The sequence below is a fragment of the Meles meles genome, chromosome 6, assembly GCF_922984935.1.
Source record: "Meles meles chromosome 6, mMelMel3.1 paternal haplotype, whole genome shotgun sequence".
NCBI classification, from domain to species: domain Eukaryota; kingdom Metazoa; phylum Chordata; class Mammalia; order Carnivora; family Mustelidae; genus Meles; species Meles meles.
In genome coordinates this window covers 66,264,187-66,288,826 of record NC_060071.1, presented here as the reverse complement: position 1 = coordinate 66,288,826, position 24,640 = coordinate 66,264,187, and the positions used below count along the sequence as shown (strand labels likewise).

The window sequence follows — 24,640 nt, the reverse complement described above, 5'->3', positions numbered from 1 at the left end:
AGCCTTTCTATAGCATTTGCTCTTAGCCAAAATGCTTCTTCTCATTGTATGTCTATAATACCTCTTTCTCATAGTTTCATCATACCTCTCTGGCTATTACTTGATTGATTCCCTTCATGCATTCTTTTATTTTTTTCCCATGTTCTAAATGTTTCATTTTCTAAAACTCAGTTCTTAGATTAATTTTCTTCTCATTCTTTATATTCTTCCAACTTGGCAGTTTTCCATCTGTGTGTGTAGTTCTATCTATCTTCCATGAACTTATGGTTCCCCAGTGTATTTTTTTTTTAAAGATTTTATTTATTTATTTGACACACAGAGAGAGATCATAAGTAGGCAGAGAGGCAGGCAGAGAGAGAGAGGAGGAAGCAGGCTTCCTGCCGAGCAGAGAGCCCGATGCGGGGCTCGATCCCAGGACCCTGAGATCATGACCTGAGCCGAAGGCAGTGGCTTAACCCACTGAGCCACCCAGGCGCCCCTCCCCAGTGTATTTTTACAGCTCAGCTTTTTGCTCAGCAGCAGGCTTAAAATTACAATTGTCTGCTAAATTCACCAGGTTGTCCTTAAACTTGACATTCTAATATCCCTTACAGCCTATACAACCTACTATATATTCTCTTATTTTGGTACAACTTACCATTTAATTGTACCAGTTTCTAGTCAGAAACTGTCTTTGGTATCCCTCATATTTATCTTATTTTTTCCATCTCTCCTATACTATTTATCATTTAAACCCTATTCTCTCTTGGGATATTGTAACTGTTCCCAGAGTGACCTTTCTGCCTTTAGAGTTGACCTCTGTGTGGTCTGTCATTGCCACCATAGCAGTGTTCTAAAGTACAATGTTTTGGGGCGCCTGGGTGGCTCAGTGGATTAAGCCGCTGCCTTCAGCTCAGGTCATGATCTCAGGGTCCTGGGATAGAGCCCCGCATCGGGTTCTCTGCTCCGCAGGGAGCCTGCTTCCTCCTCTCTCTCTCTGCCTGCCTCTCTGCCTACTTGTGATCTCTCTCTCTGTCAAATAAATAAATAAAATCTTAAAAAAAAAAAGTACAATGTTTTAAGTGTGTTTTTCCTCACCTTAAGTCTTGTAGATGCTTCTCATTACCCAGTAATAGATCCAATAGATCATATATCCATCCATGGCCCATCTGCTTTTGGATCACTTAGAGAACTTTTGAAAAGCTCCAACCCGTATTTTTCCCCACCAATTCTGAATCACTAAAGAGTGCAGGAATTTACAAAGTTTTCCAAGATGATTTCGATTTGTAGCTGGAGCTGAGAAAAACTGACTTCTACAGGTGGCGCACTTTCCTTGTTATAGAGTCTAAGACCTTTCAGGGCCTCATGTCTCTTGCTTCTCCAGCATCTCCTCATGCTGTTCTCCCTTCATTCACTATGCTCCAGACAAAATGCCCTCTTCTTGCCCTGGAGCCCGCCAGTCTTAATCCTTTTCTAGGACCTTTGTTTGCTTTTGTCGAATCAGGGCAGACTCTGGATTTCTACCTGTTCCACCTCTGCTTTCCTCTGCACCCTAGTCAGCACCTCCTTGGATTTCATAGGTAAAACCCAGTTGAAAACCATTGAACTAATCCAAATCATTGAGGCCCAGAAAGATTAAGTGATTAAGGGACTGAGTCGTATTTTGGTGAATCGCAGACCATATCTGAAATTCAGTATTTATACTTATAAAATAAATTTCTATTATATTTATATATATACACATATATATATTTCAGGATTTATATTTATACAATAAATTTATATTATAAATATAACATTTGTATCCCCCAGGATTTATATTCCTAACAGAGTTCTTATTTATTGCTCTTCTCTGTTTTCATACGTATAATGTCTGGGCAGGTTGATCTGAAATGACCTTTTATGAAATGACCTTTTAATTCTTCACTTCATAAATAAATTATCATTCATTTATTTCCTCATTCATTTATTTATTCATTCAATAAACATGTGTTTGACTACACACAGAGCAATGTAGGGTCCAGGGGGAGGTGGATAGAAAATTTGAATAATACAGATTTCCTACTTTTAAAGTTCTTAAGACAGGTCCTTTATATTCAATTATAAAATACTATACAGAAAACCAAATTATTAATTATTTAGAAGAGAAACCATAGCATAACCCTTTCCACTTTTTTCTGTCTTTCTTTCTTTCTTTTATCCAGGGAAAGACCACGTTTGTAGATTTATTGGCTGTGGGAGGAATGATCGATTCAACTATGTGGTCATGCAGTTGCAGGTAGGTTACTTGGAAATGTATCTTAAAATATTTCAGTTTTGATCAAAGTACCTAATTTCAGTAGATATGAATAAAATAGAATTCTTGGTATCATCTCAGAATGTTTTATATTATGCAGATGGAATTTTATTTAAACAGATTTGACATAGATTTTCCCAAAGATGGAAGGGTTGTTCTTTTTTTTTTTTTTGCTATTTTTTAAATTAACACATAATATGTTATTTGTTTCAAGGGTACAGGTCTGTGAATCCTCAGTCTAAACACAATTCACCACACTCACCATAGCACATACCCTCTGCAATGTCCATCGCCCAGCCACCCGATCCCTTCCAACCCCCTCCCCTCCAGCAACACTCAGTTTGTTTCCTGAGGTTAAGAGTCTCTTATCCTTTGTCTCCCTCTCTGGTTTTGCCTTGTTTCGTTTTTCCCTCTGGAAGGGTTGTTCTTGTCAACTATCCATTGATTATCACCATTGCAGTTTTTCAATCCCCACATGGATTGTTGGATAGGAATCTTGCCCTGTCCCTCTCCCTTCCTCTCTTTGTTACCTCTTGTTACCTCTAGTTTTTAATTTATGTGCTCAAGAACCAACTTTGACTGCTTGAAAATTTAAGCAGTAGTTGATACATAGGAGAAATGCATTCCTTTTTCTTTTTAATTCATTAACATAGTTCTGTTTCCTAGATGGAGAGTAGAGTTGGGTTGGGGCAGCAGAGGAAAGAAATTCAGAAAAAGTTTCGGAAAACTAGGGAGACCAGTGTAGATCAGATAATGATGGCCTTTGTGGTTTTGGCATGCTCCTCTGGATTTATCCAAGAACCTTTCCAATTGACTTTCATGCTGTATTTTTTCCTGTTCATAAAAATATCCACCATTAGCCATGCATCTGTACAGTTATGGTTGACTTGATTTGGACTAAAGCTAATATAATTGTTAGAGGGTACTCTGTCTTACATGATGTATTGAAGATAACTACTTTGTTTCCCCTTGTTTATCGTGATAAAATTTACATAGTCAGCTTCTCACTGCCACTTTTTTTTTAAAGATTTTATTTATTTGACAGATGGAGATCACAAGTAGGCAGAGAGGCAGGCAGAGAGAGAGGAAGGGAAGCAGGCTCCCTGTTGAGCAGGAAGCCTGACGCGGGACTCGATCCCAGGACCCTGAGATCATGACCTGAGCCGAAGGCAGCGGCTTAACCCACTGAGCCACCCAGGCGCCCCTCACTAAAGAAATTTTTAGATTTCTTCTAAAAATCCTAAATTCTTTTTTCTATGGAGGGCAGGAGGGGCAGAAGGAGAGGTTGAAAGAGAATCTTAAGCAGGTCCATGCTCAGGACAGACCTTGATGCAGGCTTGATCTCATGACCCTGAGATCATGACCTGAGCCAAAATCAAGAGTTGGATGCTCCACTGACTGAGCCACCCAAGCACCCCCTAAATTTATTATTCTTAAATACTCTTTTCCTCTTGGTGGTTCAGTTGTAGAATATCTGCCTTAAAAACTTTAAGGACTGGGGCACCTGCGTGGCTCTTAAAATCTGGATCTTGAAATCTTACGGGTTTGAGAATTTGTGCTTCTTTGCTCATTTCTACCTGCAACATGGACAAGTCTCATGAAATTTCCTTTCACCATTGAGGCTTTACATGAGCAGCTTTCATATAGCCAAAAGGTGATATTTTGTGAAAAAGTGTTATCACCTAGGGAGGGGCAAAAAATTTTTTGAATCTTATAATCATACAGATGTAGATTTAGATTTCCTAACATCAGAGTTGCCTTATTTTTAAAACTTTTTCTTACTGTGAAAAAAATTAAACATACACAAAAATAAAATAGTATAATGAACACCCATGTACTTATCACCCAGCTTCAGTAGTTATCAGTACATGGTCCATCTTGTTCCTGGTATATTCTTCCTCTTCTCTCCCTCCCCAAATTATTTCAAAGCAAAATGGAAGCATATTTTATCTGGAAATACATGAATATGTATTCCCAAGAGTCAGAGACTCTTTTTCTCCTCTTAATCACAGTATACAATAATTCCTTAATAATAGCATTAAATATCAAGATAATCTTCAGATTTCCTTATTGTATATCTTTTATTTTTTTTATATTTGGATTACTTAAATCTGGTTTCACAGAGGGTTCCACACGTTGCATTTGGTGGGTATAATTCTTAAACCTTCTTTACTCTATAGGTTCCCTCTATTTCTTTTTTTTTTTTCCTTTAAGATTTTATTTATTCATTTGACAGAGAGAGAGATCACAAGTAGGCAGAGAGAGAGGAAGGGAAGCAGGCTCCCTGTGGAGCAGAGAGCCCGATGCGGGGCTCGATCCCAGGACCCTGAGATCATGACCTGAGCCGAAGGCAGCGGCTTAATCCACTGAGCCACCCAGGTGCCCCCCTCTATTTCTTTTTTTTACAGTTTTTTGTTGTTGTTCATATTGTCATTGACAAAAATGATGTCGCTTGTCATGAAGTTCACGTATTCTGGCATTCGCTGATTATCTCCCTCCTTATTTAACATGTTGTTCTATCCCCTATATTTTCTGTAAACTGGTGATTAGATCTTTGTTTTAATTAGCTGGAGTACTTCAGAGGTGAGTGGTATGCTTCCTCTTGCATCCCATCCCTAGGCAATGTCTGGGTTGTCTCTTTTTAATATTCTTAGGACTGATCCTTGAGATTCAGGGACAGTCAGCCTGATGCATCCTTTTTAAAGCTCCCAGTGGTTTTTCTTCTAGGTTTTATCAACTGATTAGTAATCATTGCCTAGATCCATTACTTCAGTGGGGATGCAGATGTATGATTCTAATTCTATCAGTTTTCCTTAATTAATAGCTGGAATTCTTCTTCAGAAAAGCACTCCCTCAACTATTAGGTTACCTGAGATAAATTTTTATATAGGAAGGACAGGATTTGTACTTGTTTCTTTTCTTCTATTTACTAGTTTTCAAAATAACAAGTTGGTTCCCTAATACTTTCCAGGGAGGACTGATGAGCTCTGTCTTCTTAAAAAAATATGAGTTCATGGATTTCACATCTTTTATATTTTTCAATTATTGCAGTTGTTTTTAATGTTCAAATTGCTCTATCTTCAACCAATAGGGCTTCTTCCAAGTTGGATTCTGATTCATTTTGGTAAGACCAGACTGTAGCAGTCTTTGATAGCAATCCTTACCTTCTTGTCCAGTATCATGTTCCAAGCTCATTCTGTTTCATGCTTCAGAGCTAGAATCAGCCATTTCTCCAGTAAACCCTGATTCCTCTTCATGGGAAATGGTGTTTAGAGACCACAAACTCTAGAGGCTATGGGTATCTCTTGCAATTGAGTTAAACATTGTTTAAAATTCATTTCAAGTGGTTGGGTTCAGGATACACATTTTTTAAAAGAGAAAGTAGATATTTCTAGTTCAGATTTGTGACAGTAGGGCTGCTGACAACTTATTTTTATCTCTTTGCTCTTACACACTTTTAAATATATGTGGATGAAATGATATTGGGATTTACATGAAAATAATCCAGCATATATATGGTGTGAAGGAAAAGGGTGTGCGTTGCAAGGGTGTGGGGGAGTAGGTAACAAACAGGTGAAACAAGATTGGCTATGAATTGATAATTCTTAATTCTTGGTGATGAGTAGTTATATGAGGGTTCATTATATTATTTTCTTTTAGGTTCACTTCACATTTTTAGTAGTAAATTCCACTTGCATTTTTATTGGGATCATGTTAAATTTATAGAATTACTTAGGGAAAAATGAATTTGTTTTTTTTTTTCATTCAATAATATTCATTCTGTATTATGAATAAAAATCCCCCCGCCTCCGGTGGCTGTGTACCAGTCAGTAAGATGAGTGTGCCATAATTTATTTAACCTTTCATTTATTGATAGATATGTAGATTGTTTTCAATTTTTCTTTATAACAAATAATAACTACTTTTATTTAGTTTATACTGTGAAGTTTTTAATTTTAATTAGGTGAATAAAACCTGCATGTATTTACCATGTTAATAACTTTTCCCCATACTCCTGCTAGCCTTATATTTTAACTTTTTGGATTGTGTTAATTGATACCTTAGTTTACATTTTAAAAGATATGAAATTTTAGGGACACCTGGGTGGCTCGTTGATTAAGCATCTACCTTCAGCTCAGGTCATGATTCTGGGGTCCTGGAATCAAGTCCTAGATCGGGTTCCTTGCTCAGGGGGGAGCCTGCTGCTCCCTCTGCTTGTGTGCTCTTTCTCTCTCTCTGACAAATAAATAAATAAAATTTTTAAGAAATTAAAAAATAACTGATTTGAAATTTTAGAATCATTTCTATTGTCATAAATCAAATTAATTGATTCTCCTTCAAAAGCTTTTACAATGGTGGAAGTTGTTTACAAATAAAGTTCCAGTATTTCTTAGGTATATTTTTGGAAATCAAAATACTGATTTTTGAGAAAAAAAAAAAAAAAGATTGGAATGCTCATAAGTTATTAGCTAATCATGGGATTGTAAAACTCATTATTGTAGATTATCACTTATTTTATATTTGGAATTATTGGTCTGGGTACATATGTTTTCTGTATTTTCAAATAATCAAGACTATATTTTGTTATGGCATGAAAGACGGAAACATGATGACTCAAAAACATATTAAGTTCAAAAACTTCTGGTTATTCTTAAATTTCTCTGAAACATTCATGTATTACCTTAATGGAATCTCTTCTCTTGAATGAGAGGGTCATGATTTGGGTAAAATCCTTGCTCTTTCTGTCAAAACTTTTTTTAAAGATTTATTTATTTGAGAGAGCGCATGAGCCGAGGGGAGAGGCAGAGGGAGAGAAAGAATCCCAAACAGAGGCTCTGCTGAGTGTGGGTCCCGCGCTGCTCAGGGCTCCATTCCACAACCCCAAGACCATGACCTTAGCAGAAACCAAGACTTGGATGCTCAACCAACTGAGCTGCCCTTTTGACAGGGGAACCTTGACAGGTTCCCTTGTCAAAACATTTTTTTTTTTCTTTTTTTAATGAGAGAGAGAGAGCATGAGAGAGGAGAAGGTCAGAGGGAGAAGCAGACTCCCCAAGAGCTGGGAGCCTGATGTGGGACTCGATCCCGGAAGTCCGGGATCACGACCTGAGCCTAAGGTATTTCCTCAACCAACTGAGCCACCCAGGCGCCCAAAACATTTTTAATGGGAAATAAGTAACTTCCCGCTCTTCTTTTATAACACACTACCATATGTGAAAGTGTTTATTTGGTTTACACAGGGTCGGAATCTGGCAGATCTACGCCGGAGCCAGTCCCGGGGCACATTCACCATTAGCACTACTCTTCGGTTGGGTAGACAGATTCTTGAGTCTATTGAGAGCATCCATTCTGTGGGATTCTTGCACCGAGACATCAAACCGGTAAGAGGCCTTTTCAAGTCAGAGCACAGAATGAGTTTGCTTTGTACTCTTAATCTAATGAAGGGACACAATAAATTATGAATGTAGCTTTCTATTATTAAATACAAGGTAATATTGTAATTCTGTAACTAGAAGCAAAATGTAACTTGCCTCTTAATTTAAAAAAAAAAATTCCAATTACAAACTACAATTGAACATTCAGGAGCTTTTTTCATACTATGAAAATGTTGCTCGCAGCCAAAGTAAAAATTAATAAGGCTTGACTATTATTATTATGTGTGTTAACATTCCTAGTTATTTAGCCTTACACCTAAATTGGAAGTCATTCTTTAGATTTCTTTTTCCTGATACTGTGTAAAAATATATACATTTGTGGCTTTTATATTCATTGTGTTCTCTGAACTATTTCTCAAGTGACAAATTTACTTATAAGGAACCATCAATTATGAAAGACCTTATTTTTTCTTCTGAGTGCTACAGTGGCACTATATGTATTTTTTCTATTCCATTTTTTTCTTAGAAATTGTCATTTCCATAACTGAAGTATGCGTTTATTTTTCCTTCTTTGTTTTTTTTATTGCTCACTACGGGAAATGATCCATTTCTGATATACTGTATTTACTATAAATATATCATGTGTTGGTTAGTGCAGTTGAAAATTACATCCATCTGTTGCTACATGATTTCTAAAATAGTTTACATGAAAATGCCAACTAAAATTAACATTAGTAGAGTCAGGCTTAATGTAATATAGATTTCTCTTGCTCTCAATTCTATGCCAAACTAAATGTCACTACTTTAGAAGCATGGTGACTGAAGACTTTCCATTTTCATCTGAAAACTCCCTAAGTAGAACACTATTTTAAAATAAAAGCTAACAATTTTGTAGCAGTTTTGCTTTTTCCTTTATAAATTCTCTTTTTACATAACATCTTTGCAAATTGGTGCTCATTTAACATTACATCTATTTTTTAAGGGAAGAAGGCAAAGTGTATTTCGTGTAAGGCTGTTTTGAAATGCTTCCTTAAATTGAATTTTAATTTTTATGCTTAGTGAAATTCAGCTTTATGATGCTTATAGGAAATTCATTTAAATTTCTAGCTGTGTATTCAATTTTGCTCACTTCTAGTTCCTCCCATTTTAAAAAGGAAGAATTGGGCTGTCTTTAAAGCATTGACTTAGACCAGAATTTCAAGGAACATAGAGTTCCACTTAAATCAGTGTTGTTGTAGGTAACTTTGTACCATCACTGAATTCTTTGTTTCTCAAAGTTACCTGCTCCTAGGCATTAATAGAATACACAACAAGATTATGTATTAATATCCAGTAAATATAATGGATTAGAATAGTGTGTTTGAGACATATGTATTATATAGAGTTTAAATAGAAGAATTAAAATATAGGAAGGATATATGTAAGGATTTATTATTATAAGAATATGTATATTTTCCTTCTTTGCTTTTCTAGTCGAACTTCGCCATGGGTCGCTTTCCTAGTACATGTAGGAAATGTTACATGCTTGATTTTGGCTTGGCTCGACAATTTACCAATTCCTGTGGTGACGTCAGACCAGTAAGATTTTTCATATTATTATTAAGTTTGAGAATTAACCTGTTATTTATAGTATCACTTTAAAAAAAAAGAAATACGAATTATGTATAGAATGGATGTCATCCAAGAAGTAACATATAGATTTTATGATTAAATTAGTGAATAAAGTTAATTTTATTATTGAAAGTTGTGGCTTAAAAAAAAAAAAGTACATTAGGGGCAGCTGGGTGGCTTGGTTAAGCATCCGACTTTGTTTCAGGTCATGATCCCAGGATCTTGAGATCCAGCCCTGCATCAGGCTTGCCTGCTCAACAGGGAGCCTGCTTCTCCCTCTCCGTCTGCTACTCCTCCTACTTGTGCTTTCTTACTTTCTCTCAGTCGAATAAATAAATACAATCTTCAAAAAAGAAAAAAAAGGACATTAGACACAGAGTTAGAAGAATGGATTTGGAGTAAGAACACACATTGGCCCTTTAGGCTAAAGGGTCTTTTTTGCAGTCTGAGGTTCTTTCTATATCCTACAGTTCTATTTTCGTTTTGTACATTTCATATCCAGAATTTCCATTTGGAAATATTTTTTCTCATTGTTGATATTCTCTATTTGAGAATGAACATTTTTTTTCTTTATTGATACTCTCTATTTGACACGATGATGTTGTCATGCTTTCCTTATGTCTTTAATGAAGCTCTCCTTCAGTTCTGTGAACATATTTATAATGGCTAGTTTGAAATCTTTCCTCTTAAATTCGACGTCTAGTCACTGTCACAGGCGGTTTCTGTTGCTTCTCCCACCCCCAAATGTATGGGTCATAGTTTCCTGTTTCTTTGATTCCTTATAATTTTTTTGTTGGAAACTGGACATTTTAGATAATATAGCTGTTTTAGATACTGGTCCTCCTTTCCAGTGCTTTGTTATTGTTATTTGCTTGTTTATTTGTTTAGGGGCTAAACTGGATTTGTTTCTGTGAAGGCTGTTCGCCCTGTGACCCTTTCCTCCCTTTCCCCAACACAGAATATTAAGTCTTTATTGTTGCTCCTGGGGCAGTCTGCCTATAGTCACCCTGGAATGTCTCCCGTACTGGTGGAGCTCTCTTCTACACTTTTCCCTGACTACACCCAGGTTTTAAGCTCCACTAATTGCTGGCTGATTACTTTGTTGTTTACAATAGTGCCCTGGGGTATAAATTCCGGGCGGGGCATGGCAATCTAATCTAATCTAATATTTGAGGTTAGAGTTTGGATTTTTCTGACCTCAAGAGGCCTTCTAGAAATCTTATTCCCCTGGTTCTCTCTTACCTGGCCACCCCGTAGTCCAGGCTTTATCTTCATTAGATCCTCAAGCAAATCTCCTCCCAACTCCTTATACCACAACCTTCCCTATTTTTGAGAAATGTTTTAAGTTTAAATTTTACTGTTGCAAACAAGATAAACTCCTGCAGGAAGAGATTAGCAGGTGGTTTTTTTTTTTTTTTTCACTTTTTAAAAATTTCTTTTCAATGTAACAGTATTCATTGTTTTTGCACCACCCCCAGTGCTCCATGCAATGCGTGCCCTCCCTATTACCCACCACCTGGTTCCCCAACCTCCCCCGCCCCTTCAAAACCCTCAGGTTGTTTTTCAGAGTCCATAGTCTCTCATGGTTCATCTCCCCTTCCAATTTCCCGCAACTCCCTTCTCCTCTCCATCTCGCCATGTCCTCCATGTTATTTGTTATGCTCCACAAGTAAGTGAAACCATATGATACATGACTCTCTCTGCCTGACTTATTTCACTCAGCATAATCTCTTCCAGTCCCGTCCATGTTGATACAAAAGTTGGGTATTCGTCCTTTCTGATGGAAACTAATACTCCATCGTGTATATGGAGCACATCTTCCTTATCCATTTGTCCGTTGAAGGGCATCTTGGTTCTTTCCACAGTTTGGCGACCATGGCCATTGCTGCTGTAAACATTGGGGTACAGATGGCCCTTCTTTTCACTACATCTGTTATCTTTGGGGTAAATACCCAGTAGTGCAATTTCAGGATCATAGGGAAGCTCTACTTGAGGAATCTCCACACTGTTCTCCAAAGTGGCTGCACCAACTTGCATTCCCACCAACAGTGGAAGAGGGTTCCCCTTTCTCCACATCCACATCCAACACATGTTGTTTCCTGTCTTGCTAATTTTGGATGCTAAGATTCTCAACAAGATCCTAGCAAACAGGATCCAGCAGCACATTAAAAAGATTATCCACCATGACCAGGTGGGATTCATCCCTGGGTTACAAGGATGGTTCAACATTCGCAAATCAATCAGTGTGATAGAACGAACCAATAAGAGAAGAGAGAAGAACCACATGGTCCTCTCAGTTGATGCAGAAAAAGCATTTGACAAAATCCAGCATCCATTCCTGATTAAAATGCTTCAAAGTATAGGGATGGAGGGAACATTCCTGAACTTCATAAAATCTATCTATGAACGACCCACAGCAAATGTCATCCTCAATGGGAAAAAGCTTGCAGCCTTCCCATTGAGATAATGAACACGACAAGGATGCCCACTCTCACCACTCTTGTTCAATACAGTATTAGAAGTCCTAGCAATGGCAATCAGACAACAAAGAGAAATAAAAGGTATCCAAATTGGCAATGAAGAAGTCAAACTCTCTCTCTTTGAAGATGACATGATTCTTTATATGGAAAACCCCAAAGACTCCACCCCCAAACTACTAGAACTCATACAGCAATTCAGTAATGTGGCAGGATACCAAGTCAATGTACAGAAATCAGTGGCTTTCTTATACACTAACAATGAAAATACAGAAAGGGAAATTAGAGAATCGATTCCATTTACTATAGCACCAAGAACCATAAAAAGAAACTGAAAGATTTTCTTTCATGAAAGAAATTGAAGAAGACACACAAAAAAAGGTGGAAGACTGTTCCATGCTCTTGGATTGGAAGAGTAAACATTGTTAAAATGTCTATACTGCCTAGAGCAATCTATACTTTTAATGCCATTCCAATCAAAATTCCACCAGTGTTTTTCAAAGAGCTGGAGCAAATAATCCTAAAATTTGTATGGAATCAGAAGAGACCCCGAATGGCTAAGGAAATGTTGAAAAACAAAAACAAAACTGGCGGCATCACGTTACCTGATTTCAAGCTTTACTACAAAGCTGTGATCACCAAGACAGCATGGTACTGGCATAAAAACAGACACATAGACCAGTGGAACAGAGTAGAGAGCCCAGATATGGACCCTCAACTCTATGGTCAAATAATCTTCGACAAAACAGGAAAAAATATGCAATGGAAAAAAGGCTCTTCAATAAATGGTGCTGGGATAACTGGACAGCTAAATGTAGAAGAATGAAATGCGACCATTCTTTTACACCGTACACAAAGATAAACTCAAAATGGATAAAAGACCTCAACGTGAGACAGGAATCCATCAGAATCCTAGAGGAGAACATAGGCGGTAACCTCTTCGATATCAGCCACAGCAACTTCTTTCAAGATATGTCTCCGAAGGCAAAGGAAACAAAAGCGAAAATGAACTTTTGGGACTTCATCAAGATCAAAAGCTTCTGCACAGCAAAGGAAACAGTCAACAAAACAAAAAGGCAACCCACGGAATGGGAGAAGATATTTGCAAATGACAGTACAGACAAAAGGTTTATATCCAGGATCTATAAAGAACTCCAAACTCAACATCATATCATATATCATATCATATATCATATCAAAAAATGGGCAGAAGATATGAACAGACACTTCTCCAGTGAAGACATACAAATGGCTATCAGACACATGAAAAAATGCTCATCATCACTAGCCATCAGGGAGATTCAAATTAAAACCACATTGAGATATCACCTTATACCAGTTAGAATGGCCAGAATTAGCAGCTGGTTTGTTTTTTTTTTTAATGGCCTTTCTGCTGCCCCCAGGCAAAATCTCTGAGCCAAGGCTGTAAAGTTGGGCCCAGACGTGTGGTAGCTTCTGAATGACATCCTTACTCTTTAGGAGCTACGACAGGTCAGTAAGTGGAGATCTCTCAGTTTGTCTGTCCTGGCAGGGAAGCACTGTCTCCTGAGCCATGGGAAGGGCTCTTGGGCTCACAGGATTGTCAACATACACCCAAGGTAGAGATCTGGAAGAACCTCAGAAATGCTGAAGTCCTGCTTCTATGGGAAGAAAGCCCTCCAGCTCGGAACTGGGAAATAAGGGAGTCCTGTGTCCATGGTGGCAACAGTCTGGAGTGGAGCCACGTTCTCTGCTCTGGAAGAGAGGAGGGAGGGAATGGTATTGGTTCAAGTACCACAGAATTTTCACTTTTCTTGAACAGATGTTTCTTTATTTGTTATTTACCCTAAGGACCATTTCCAGGAGCTTTAGTTTTTAAAAATAATTTTCACCAATTTTACTGGGGATCAGGTCAGTAGAGCTCCTTATATTGTCATAACCTACAATTCAGTTCTTCTAATGTCTCCTTTTTACCTTTAGTTTTGTTTTAACTTGGTACTGATTGTGATTTTCATTTTCTAGCAAATTAAGTTGCACAAAAGCTAAAATCCTGATTTTTGAATGAGCTAAATATATAATAATGGAGTTATATACGTAAATGTAAATTGTATTTAGAATATAGGCACATGAGAATTTAGGTGCCTTAAAAATTACAAGATAATCTTTTTGATTCTAGTGAAGATCTTGCATTAATTAATACATAGCAAAGCAGGTAAAGAATTTAGGTTCTATATAGCTTGCTAGATTTGAATATATTTCTGGAATCCCATTTCTTTCCCAGATAGCTTTCTTTTGAATTTTTAGACTGTTAACAGGTTATTGTTTATTCTCACACATAACATATATTTGATGAGCACATAATCTGTGTGAGGCATGGATCTAGGTACTAGGACTATAGTGGTGAAGAAGCAGACCAAAATCAGGCTCATGGAATTTATATTTTTTTGGAGAAGACAGATTAAAAAACAAATAAATGCATAATTTTAGGTAGTGGTATATGCTATGAATAAACACAAAACAGTGTATTGACAGAGAAAGTGATGGGCGGTGAGAATAAGAGACTATGTTAGTACCAAAAAAGAAAAAAAAAGACTATTTTAGAACTATTAGTTAAAAAAGACTTCTCTGAGGAGGTATTGAGTTGAGAGTTGAATTAAGTGTGAGAGCGGGCCATGTGAATATCTTGAAGGAGAGTGTTACAGGCAAAGGGAATAGCAAGTTCAAAGGCCCTAAGGTATAGTAAGTTTGGTGTATTTGAGAAAAAGCAGGGAGGCCACTGTGGGTATAGCACAACACAGCATAGCATGATGAGGAGTTCAGTGGCAAGAGATAAGGTATAAGAGGTTGGTTGGCCCTAGATTGTATACGATTTTGCAAAGAGATTTTATTTTAAATATGATAGGAAGTCTTTGGAAAATTTTGAGGGGGGGTTGTTGCATAATTTGGTACATGATCTGTCAATAAGCTAATAATATAATGGAATTATATACAGAAGTAGATTATATTTAAGACATAGCCTTGGAGAATTTCAGTGCCTAGAAATTGTAAGGAGCCTATCTTCAGTTTTATCAGTATTCTTCTGTAAATTAGTGGTCTTGCAGAAAAGAACTTAGGTTTTTTGTAGTTTGTTATATTTGAATATATTTCTGGAATCCCGTTTCTGTTCTAAATAACAATTTTTCGAGTTTTAGAGCATGTGTTTTTTTTTTAAAGTCACTCTGGCTGTGAAGAAGAGTCTATTGAGAGTAAGAGCAAGAGTGGAATCAGAAAGTTACAAGTGAGAAGACGAATGCCGTTACTCTAGTGGTCATTGATAGTGACTGAGACCTAGGGCATTAGAGAGCTCTAATGAAGGTGGTGAGAAATGGTCATATTTAGGATATATTTTAAAGATAGACTTAATGATGCTTCCTTTTGGATTTGTTAATATCGGATGTCAAGAAAAAAGAAGAGTCAAGATTGACTTTTAAATTTTTGTCCTGAATGAATGGTCATGCCTTTAACCACGATGGGGAAGAAGGATGAACAGTCGATTTTATAAGGGAAAAATGAGGTTCTATTTTCTAGAAGTTAAGTTTAAGATGCTTCTTAGATTCCAGATGGAAATACAATGAGAAGGTGATTTGATACAGTAATATGTAGCTCAAGAGAGGAATCAAGACTGGAAATAATAGAAATTTAAGAATCATTTGATTGGGGGTGGGGGTGTAGCCAGGGCACAAGGGTACAAGAGTACCTGGTTTTGGGGGTCCCAAGTAGATGTGCTTCGATTACTTGACACTGAGAAAATCTGAAGGCAGAGAGATAAGTATTGGTGAAACAAGAAAGGAAAGTATTTGAACACATGCTCAATGGACTGCGGCACCCAGGGCGCCCCGAGAGCTGTTTTTATTTTATTTTATTTCATTTTAGATTTTATTTATTTATTTTAGAGAAAGAGTGTGTGAAGGGGGAGGTACAGAGGGAAGAAGGACAAGCAGACTCCATGCTGAGCACAGAGCCCAACAAAGGGCACAATTCCATGACCTTGAGATAATGACCTGAGCCGAGATTAACAGTTGGATGATTAACCAACTGAGAGATGTTTTATTTTAAAGACTGGTAGGGGCACCTGGGTGGCTCAGTGGGTTTGACCTCTGCCTTCGTCTCAGGTCATGGTCCTGGGGTCCCGGGATTGGGCCCCACATCAGGCTCTCTGCTCAGCGGGGGGCCTGCCTCCCCCTTCCCCTCTGCCTCTGTGCCTACTTGTGATCTCTCTCTGTCAAATAAATGAATAAAATCTTAAAAAGAAGAAGAAGAAGAAGAAGACTGGTAAAACAGGGAAGTAGTTGAAAGGGAAGTAAGAAAATCCTTCCTTAATTTATTCCTTCCTTCTCATTTATTTATTTTTTAAAAGAGATTATTTATTTATTTATTTGACAGAGAGAGAGAGAGAGAGAGAGAGAGATCACAAGTAGGCAGAGAAGCAGGCAGAGAGAGAGGGGAAAGCAGACTCCCTGCTGAGCAGAGAGCCCAATGTGGGCCTCGATCCCAGGACCCTGAGATGATCTGAGCCAAAGGCAGAGGCTTAACCCACTGAGCCACCCAGGCGCCCTCATTTTTTTTTTTTTTTAAATGGCAGTTACTGCAGCATGCTTGTGTACTGATGGTAATACTCCAGGAGATATGAAAAAAATGATAATGTAGACAGAGAAGAAAAAATCCTAGGAGCCACATTCTTATATAATAGCCAAGGGAAGGAACCTGAGCACAAATGATGAGGTTAACTGGTTCTCTAAGAGCAAGAACACTCCTTCCATTGTAACTGAGAAAAGGCCAAGTAAATGGACACAGATATAGGTAAGCATTTAGATTTGGTAGTGGAAAGTTGAAGTTCTCTCATGGCTTTTATTCTCTTAGAGAAGGTAAGGCCTTTTGCTGAGAGTGCAGAATGGTGCTGGAGGTTGAAGATGGAAGAGGACAAGCGAAATAGTTACCATGGAGAGGGAGAGGTGAACTAGATTCAGAAAATAGATTGCCGACCTGGGCTGAAAACTCATTTGAGTATTATGGTAATTTAAGGTGAGATTGTCAGTACAGTTTGTTTTTCTCTAAACACCTTAAACTGTTTATTTAGAAGTGCACATTAGTGTGAGAGTTGGGTTTAACCTGGGTAAGGATCAGGTTAGCACTATTGAAGAGTAAGGGAAGAGGGTTGAGAGAATGTTATTGTGGTTGAACACAGACTGTGTAAGGAATGATCTTTCCCTTTTTTTTTTTTTACATATCACCTTCTAGAATTTCAGTAGGATTTTCATAATTTTCTTTAAATCTCTTAAATCTCAGGTAAAATTAATTTCATACTTTCTCAGATCATGATTATGATTGAAATCCTTTTTTCATATTGCTCCATTAATATAAAATCAAAGTTACCTTTGTAGATTTGTTTCATATCGTACAATTTTATTTATTTCTTGTAAGAAACTTAAATTGAGTCACTTGAATTGTCTAGGAATGCCATCATGTTATCTGCAAAAATCAATATTTTTATTTTGTATTGCTGTATTATGTATTCCAGAAGAGTGTAAAAAACACATAAAAATTTTAAGGAAGACTATAAAACATCTGTGGCCTCTATCTAGGTTAAGAAATAGCTCATTACCACTATACATTTCATTCCCTCTTCTTCCTCAAGCAGCACTGTCTAATTGAAGTTACTATAAAGATAGAAATGTTTGGGTGCCTGGGAGGCTCAGTGGGTTAAGCCTTTGCCTTCGGTTCAGGTCACGATCTCAGGGTCCTGGGATCGAGCCTCGCATCGGGCTCTCTGCTCAGCAGGGAGCCTGCTTTCCCCTCTCTCTCTGCCTGCCTCTCTGCCTACTTGTGATCTCTCTCTCTGTGTCAAATAAATAAATAAAATCTAAAAAAAAAAAAAAGAAGAAAGAAATGTTCTGTACCCCTACTCATATGGTAGCCACTAGCTACATGGCTATTGAACACTTAAAATGTGACCAGAGCAAATGAGGGACTGAGTTTTAAATTTCATTTAGGTTTAGGTTGCTATTATATTGGTTACTGTAGCTCTAGATATAACCTCCATTCTGAATTTTGCACAAATCAGTCTGTCTTCTGTCAACCTGACAGTACTTGTTTTGGAGCATGAAGCAGATTCAGGGAGCTATTGGAAAATAGTACAGTTATCATGTGGCTTCCATCTAGTTTCCCTCAGTGATAATATCTTACATAACCATAGTATATTGTTAAAGCTAGGAAATAGATATTGGTTTACTATTACTAACTCAAGGGCAGGCCCGAGTCAGCTTTTACTATATTTTTATATGTAATTTTTCCTGAGGGAGGGGAGTATATGAAACTTTTTCCCATGTGTAGAATTGTACACCCAACACCACAATCAGGCTACCGAACTATTTTATCACCACAAAGAAACTCCCTCAAAACATAACATAATTTGAAAAATTGATTTTAAAGATATAAATTTATATATATATAAATATATATATGTGTGTATCACATTTTCTTTATCCATGTGGTTATATGGTGTGTACATACATACATATACACACATATACATGTGTATGTGTGCGCGTGCACACATGCTGGAATATTATGCAGCCATAAAAAAAATCTTGCCATTTGCAAGGATGTGGATAGACTAGAGGGTATTATGCTAAGTGAAATAAGTCAATCAGAAAAAGACAATTATATGATCTTACTGATATGTGTAATATGTGAAACAAGAGAGGATCATAAGGGAAGGGAGGGAAAAATGAAACAAGAAGAAAACATAGAGGGAGAAAAACCATAAGAGACTCTTAATCTCAGAAAACAAACTGAGGGTTGCTGGAGTGGAGGGAGATGGGAGGGATGGGGTGGCTGGGTGATGGACATTGGGGAGGGTATGTGCTATGGTGAGTCCTGTGAATTGTGTAAGACTGATGATTCACAGACCTGTACTCCTAAAACAAATAATACATTATATGTTAATTTAAAAAGAGTATTTTTCTCTGTTACCATTCCACAACTTCAGCTATTTTCTTACTTCCATTGGGGTCTATATTACATAGTTCTCTATGTTTCCTGTCCCTTTCCAGAGTCCCTACCTTTGGTTAGCAATAGGCCTGGTTTCATGCCTACAATCTCTCCCTGCTCCTGCTAGATTTAGTCTCCTGGGAGCTCATTTTGTCTCTGACATTCATCCTCTCCTTCATATTCATACAGCTCTGTCTTTGTAGTAGTCTTATGGCTTCTCATTGGGAATATTGAGTTTCCTCCTTGGTCTCCCTAAATCCTCATTCCAGTCTCTTTTTACCTCCAGAAGAGTAAGTATCCCAAGCACTTTCTCACTCATGTCCCTTTCTTACCTAAAAATTTTTGATGAATTCCATTTCTTTGCATGTTATAAACTAAACACCTTAATACGACGTTCAAGGCCATCCTTACTTAACCTGATTCCAACCTTCTTTTCCATTATTTTCTCTCACCATTTGCTCCAACCTTATCAAACACTTTCCCTAGCACACACATAGTACTTTCCTACCATTTTGCATTGTACACAGTGTTCTTTTTACTTAAAGTGCTTTTTCTCCTTCCTGTTGTAATTCTTTCAGTTTTCATTTTAAATATTTATTTATTTGAGAGAGCAAGAAAGAAACCGAGCATGAGTGGGGTGGGGCAGAGGGAGTAGGAGAGAGAATCTCCCACTGATCATGGAGCCCAACTTGAGGCTTAATTTTACAACCCTGAGATCACAACCTGAGCCAAAATCAAGAGCTGGATGTTCAACCGACTGAGCCACCCAGGCGCTCCTCTTTCAGTTTTTTAAGGTCCAATTTCTTTTTTCTTTTTCATTTTTACTTAAATATTTAGGTATTTATTTTAGTAAAATGTGCTCTTAGGCTGTTAACCACTCTCACTTTTTTCTTTTTTATCTTTAAAGATAGTTTTTAAATATAATTCTTGAAGAGATAATATATTTATGTAGTGTGAACATAAGAAAGTAAAAACTCATCAAAGTTAAACACTTCCTTGAAAGACACTGTTAAGCAATTGAAAAGACAATTCACAGACTGGGAGAAAAATATTTCAAAGCACATGTCTGACAAAGGACTTAATATCCAGAATCTGTAAACAATTTTCACAACTCAATAATAAAACAAATGAATAAACATGAGCAAAAGATTTGTATAGGCATTTCATCAAAGAAGAAAGACTACAGATGGCAAATAAACACAATAGCAAATGGCAAACATCTTTAGTTATCAGAGAAATGCAAATTAAAACCACAGTGAGACATCACTACACAGCAATAAACCTAAAAACACAATTCTGAATGCTTGTGAGGCATGAAAATCAGAGGTTGCGAAAGACTGGGAGTTGGAGGGGAAGGGGTTGACTGTACAGGACTTTAGGACAATTCTCGGGGGAGGGAGGAGAAGCAAGATGGCAGAAGAGTAGGACACCTAAATTTCATCTGGTCCCAAGAATTCAGCTAGATAATTATCAAACCATTCTGAAAACCTACGAACTCAACAGGAGATCAAAGAAAAGAATAGCAGCAATTCTCTGAACAAAAAAGCGACCACTTTCTGGAAGGTAGGACGTGCAAAGAAGTGAACTCGAGGCGATATTCAGGAAGATAGACTGCAGGGGTGGGGGAGGGAGGCTCCGTCAGCTGGCTTCCAGCATGTAATAGAGCAGCAGAGCCCAAAATCAGAACTTGCTCTGTGGAGGGGCATCGCTCCAGTGGCTAAGTGGGGGGTGGGAACCCTCGCTGGGACACTGTGGTCTCAGGACCCTCGGGAAAGACCAGGGGTGCCTGAGGGTGGCAGAGCACCCAAGTGTTGGAGCAGGGAAGTTGGCTGTAAGGGCGGAGCCAAAGAGTGGGCTTTCAGCTCACGGTTGCCATAAATTGTGATCTGAGGCACAGTCTGGCCACTGCTTTTTGAGCAGGGACCCCGTGAGCGGCAGATCCAGGGAGACGCCCCTTCTTCCCCTGGGAGGAGTGGCATGGCAGCGCACCACAGGAACCTACTGGGTTTGGAAACTTCAAATAGGGTCATGTGCCAGAGATAGAAACATACGGTTACAGGCTGGTTGAGCACAGAGTGTATGGGAGACCAGGGAGACAGGAGTGATTGACTGCTTTTCTCTCAGGGTGCAGTGAGGAGTGGGGCCCCAAGCTTTCGGCTCCTCTGGCCCAGAGATTGGAAGGCCACCATTTCCATTCCCATTCTCCAAAGCTGTACAGAAAGCTTTCAGGGAACAGAAGCTACCAAGCACAAACCCAAGCAGATTACTTAGCCTGGCCCCTGGCACGGGCTGCGCAAGTCCGCCTCTGGCAAAGACATTTGAGAATCACTGCAACAGGCCCCTGCCCCAGAAGATCAGCAAGAACAGTCAGCCAAAACCAAGTTTACTGATCAGTGAGAACTGTAAAAATCCAGTGCTAGGGAAATACAGCATATAGAATTAATGACTTTTCCACCATGATTCTTGAGTCTTTCAAAGTTAATTTTTAAAATTTTCTTTATTTTTTTTCCTATTTTTAAAAATTTTCTTCTTTCCTTTTGCAACCAACATCTTATAAATTCATTTTTGTCTTTTTTAATTTTTGTTTTTACAGTCATATTCTATCCATTGTATTTAATGTTATTTTTTGTATATACAAAAGTTTTTCTTTCTTTAAAATTTTGGGATACAGTTTCTTCTAGTAGACCAAAATATACCCTAATTCTAGTGTATGGCTTTGTTCTAGTCTCCCACCTGATCACATTCTCACATTCTCTCCTTTTTTAAAAAAATTAATTATTTTCTTTATTTTATCAACCAACTTCTTATCAATTCCCTTTTTAAAATATTTTAAATTTTTTATCTTTACAGTCATATTCCAGCCTTTCAATATTTACCCTTATTTTTGTATATATATAAGTTTTTTTTTTCTTTAAAAATTTAGGAGGCAGTTTCTTTTAACAGACCACAATACACCCAAAATCTAGTGTGTGGCTCTGTTCTGTTCACCAACTTGATCATATTCCTTTTTTTTTTTCTTTTTTTCCCCCCAGTTTTGGGTCTCCAAATATTTTCCTGGGGTCGTTCTTACCTTTTAGCATTTTGTTCTCTCATTCACCTATTCTTCTCTGGACAAAATGACAGAATGGAAAAACTCACCTCAAAAAAAGGAACAAGAGGCGGTATTGACTGCTAGGGACCTACTCAACACAGACATTAGTAAGATGTTGGAACTAGAGTTCAGAATGATGATATAAAGATATGAGCTGGGCTTGAAAAAAGCATAGAAGATACTAGAAAATCCCTCTCTGGAGAAATAAAAGAACTAAAATCTAATTCAAATCAAAAAGATTATTAATGAGGTACAGTAAAAAGTAGAGTCTCTAACTGCTAGGATAAATGAGGATAACAAAGAAAGAATTAGTGAAAGAGAAAACCAATTGATGGAGAATAAAGAAGCTGAAAAAAAGAGAGATAATTACTGGACTGCTTGGGGAGAATTCAAGAGATAAGTGATACCCTAAGATGAAACAATATTAGAATAATTGGGATCCCAGAAGCAGAAGAAAGAGAGAAAGGATCAAAAGGTATATTGGAGGGGCGCCTGGATGGCTCAGTGGATTAAGCCACTGCCTTCGGCTCAGGTCATGGTCTCAGGGTCCTGGGATCGAGCCCCGCATCGGGCTCTCTGCTCTGCAGGGAGACTGCTTCCTCCTCTCTCTCTGCCTGCCTCTCTGCCTACTTGTGATCTCTCTCTCTGTCAAATAAATAAATAAAATCTTAAAAGGTGTATTGGAGCAAATTATAGCGGAGAACATCCCTAATTGGGGACAGAAACAAGCATCAAAATCCAGGAGGCACAGAGAATTCCCCCTCAAAATCAATAAAAATAGGTCAATACCCCATCATCTAATAGTAAAACTTAAAAGTCTCAGAGACAATGAGAAAATTCTGAAAGCAGCTCAGGACAAGAGGTCAATAACCTACAATGGTAGAAACATTAGATTGGCAGCAGACCTATTCACGGAGACCTAACAGGCCAAAAAGGACTGGCATGGTATATTCAGAGGACTAAACGAGAAAAATATGCAGCCAAGAGTACTATATCCAGCTAGGCTGTCATTGAAAATAGAAGGAAAGATAAAAGCTTCCAGGACAAAAACTAAAAGAATTTGCAAACACCAAACCAGCCCTAAAGGAAATAACGAGAGGGGTCCTCTAAGCAAAGAGAGAGTCTAAAAGTAACATAGACCAGAAAGAACAGAGACACTATACAGTAACAGTCACCTTATAGGCAATACAATGGCACTAAATTCATACCTTTCAATAGTTACCCTGAATGTAAATGGGCTAAATGCCCCCAATCAAAAGACACGGAGTATCAGATTGGTTAAAAAAAACAAGACCCGGGGCACCTGGGTGGCTCAGTGGGTTAAGCCTCTGCCTTTGGCTCAGGTCATGATCTCAGGGTCCTGGGATCGAGCCCCGCATCGGGCTCTCTGCTCGGCAGGGAGCCTGCTTCCTTCTCTCTCTGCCTGCCTCTCTGCCTTCTTGTAATCTCTGTCTGTCAAATAAATAAATAAAATCTTTAAAAAAAAACAACAACAAGATCCATTGATATGCTGTCTGCAAGAGACTCATTTTAGACTCAAGACACCTCCAGATTTAAAGTCAGTGGGTAGAAAACCATTTACCATGCTAATGGACAGCAAAAGAAAGCTGGGTGACAATCCTTATATCAGACAAATTAAATTTTAAACCAAAGACTGTAATAAGGGATGAGGAAGGACACTATATCATATTTAAAAGGGTCTCTCCAATAAGAAGATCTAACAATTTTAAATATCTATGCCCCTAAAATGGGAGCAGCCAATTATATAAACCAATTAATAACAAAATCAAAGAAACACATTGACAATACAATGATAGTAGAGGACTTTAAGATGCCCCTCATTGAAATGGACAGATCATGTAAGCAAAAAATCAACAAAGAAATAAAGACCTGGAATGACACACTGGACCAGATGGACTTCACAGATATATTCAGAACATTCCATCCTGAAGCAACAGAATACACATTCTTCTTTAGTGCACATGGAACATTCTCCAGAATAGATCACATCTGGGTCACAAATCCAGGTCTCAACCAGTACCAAAAGATTGGGATCATTCCCTGCATATTTTCAGACCACAGTGCTTTCAAACTGGAACTCAATCACAAAAGGAAAGTTGGAAAGAAGTCAAAGGAGGCTAAACAGCACCCTACTAAAGAATGAATGGGTCCACCAGGAAATTAAAGAAGAATTTAAAAAAAAAAATCATGGAAACAAATGAAAATGAAAACACAACTGTTCAAAAATCTTTGGGATGTAGCACAGGCAGTCCTAAGAGGAAAGTATATAGCAACACAAGCCTTTCTCAAGAAACAAGAAAGGTCTCAAGTACACAACCTAACCCTACATGTAAAGGAGCTAGAGAAAGAACAGCAAAGAAAGCCTAAACCCAGCAGGGGAAGAGAAATAATAAAGATTAGAGCAGAAATCAATGAAATAGAAACCAAAAGAACAGACAGTAGACTAGGTAAGGAAACTAGGAGCTGCTGCTTTCTTTGAAAGAATTAATAAGATAACCCTCCCTGGGACACCTGGGTGGCTCAGTGGTTTAAGCCTCTGCCTTCAGCTCAGGTCATGATCTCAGGGTCCTGGGTTCGCGCATTGGGCTCTCTGCTCAGCAGGGAGCCTGCTTCCCCCTCTCTCTCTGGCTGCCTCTCTGCCTACTTGTGATCTCTGTCTGTCAAATAAATAAATAAAATCTTAAAAAAAAAAAAAAGAAAGGAGAGATCACAACCAACACCAAAGAAATACAATTATGAGAAAATATTATGAGCAGCCATATGCCAGCAAATTAGACAATCT

At 38.0% G+C, this 24,640-nt stretch overlaps 1 protein-coding gene across 5 annotated transcripts in view; it reads left to right on the top strand.

The window, feature by feature from the left end:
* The window catches only part of TTBK2 (tau tubulin kinase 2), a 153,502-nt gene that overhangs the window by 71,106 nt on the left and 57,756 nt on the right, over window positions 1-24,640 (top strand). For 4 of the 5 annotated variants that reach the window (XM_046008710.1, XM_046008711.1, XM_046008712.1 and 1 more), the window contains 3 exons: window positions 2,184-2,257; window positions 7,516-7,656; window positions 9,124-9,228. In XM_046008710.1, coding sequence (XP_045864666.1) covers window positions 2,184-2,257; window positions 7,516-7,656; window positions 9,124-9,228 — 320 coding nt within the window. The remainder of the gene's footprint in view (window positions 1-2,183; window positions 2,258-7,515; window positions 7,657-9,123; window positions 9,229-24,640) is intronic. The other variant, XM_046008714.1, reaches the window with a different exon arrangement.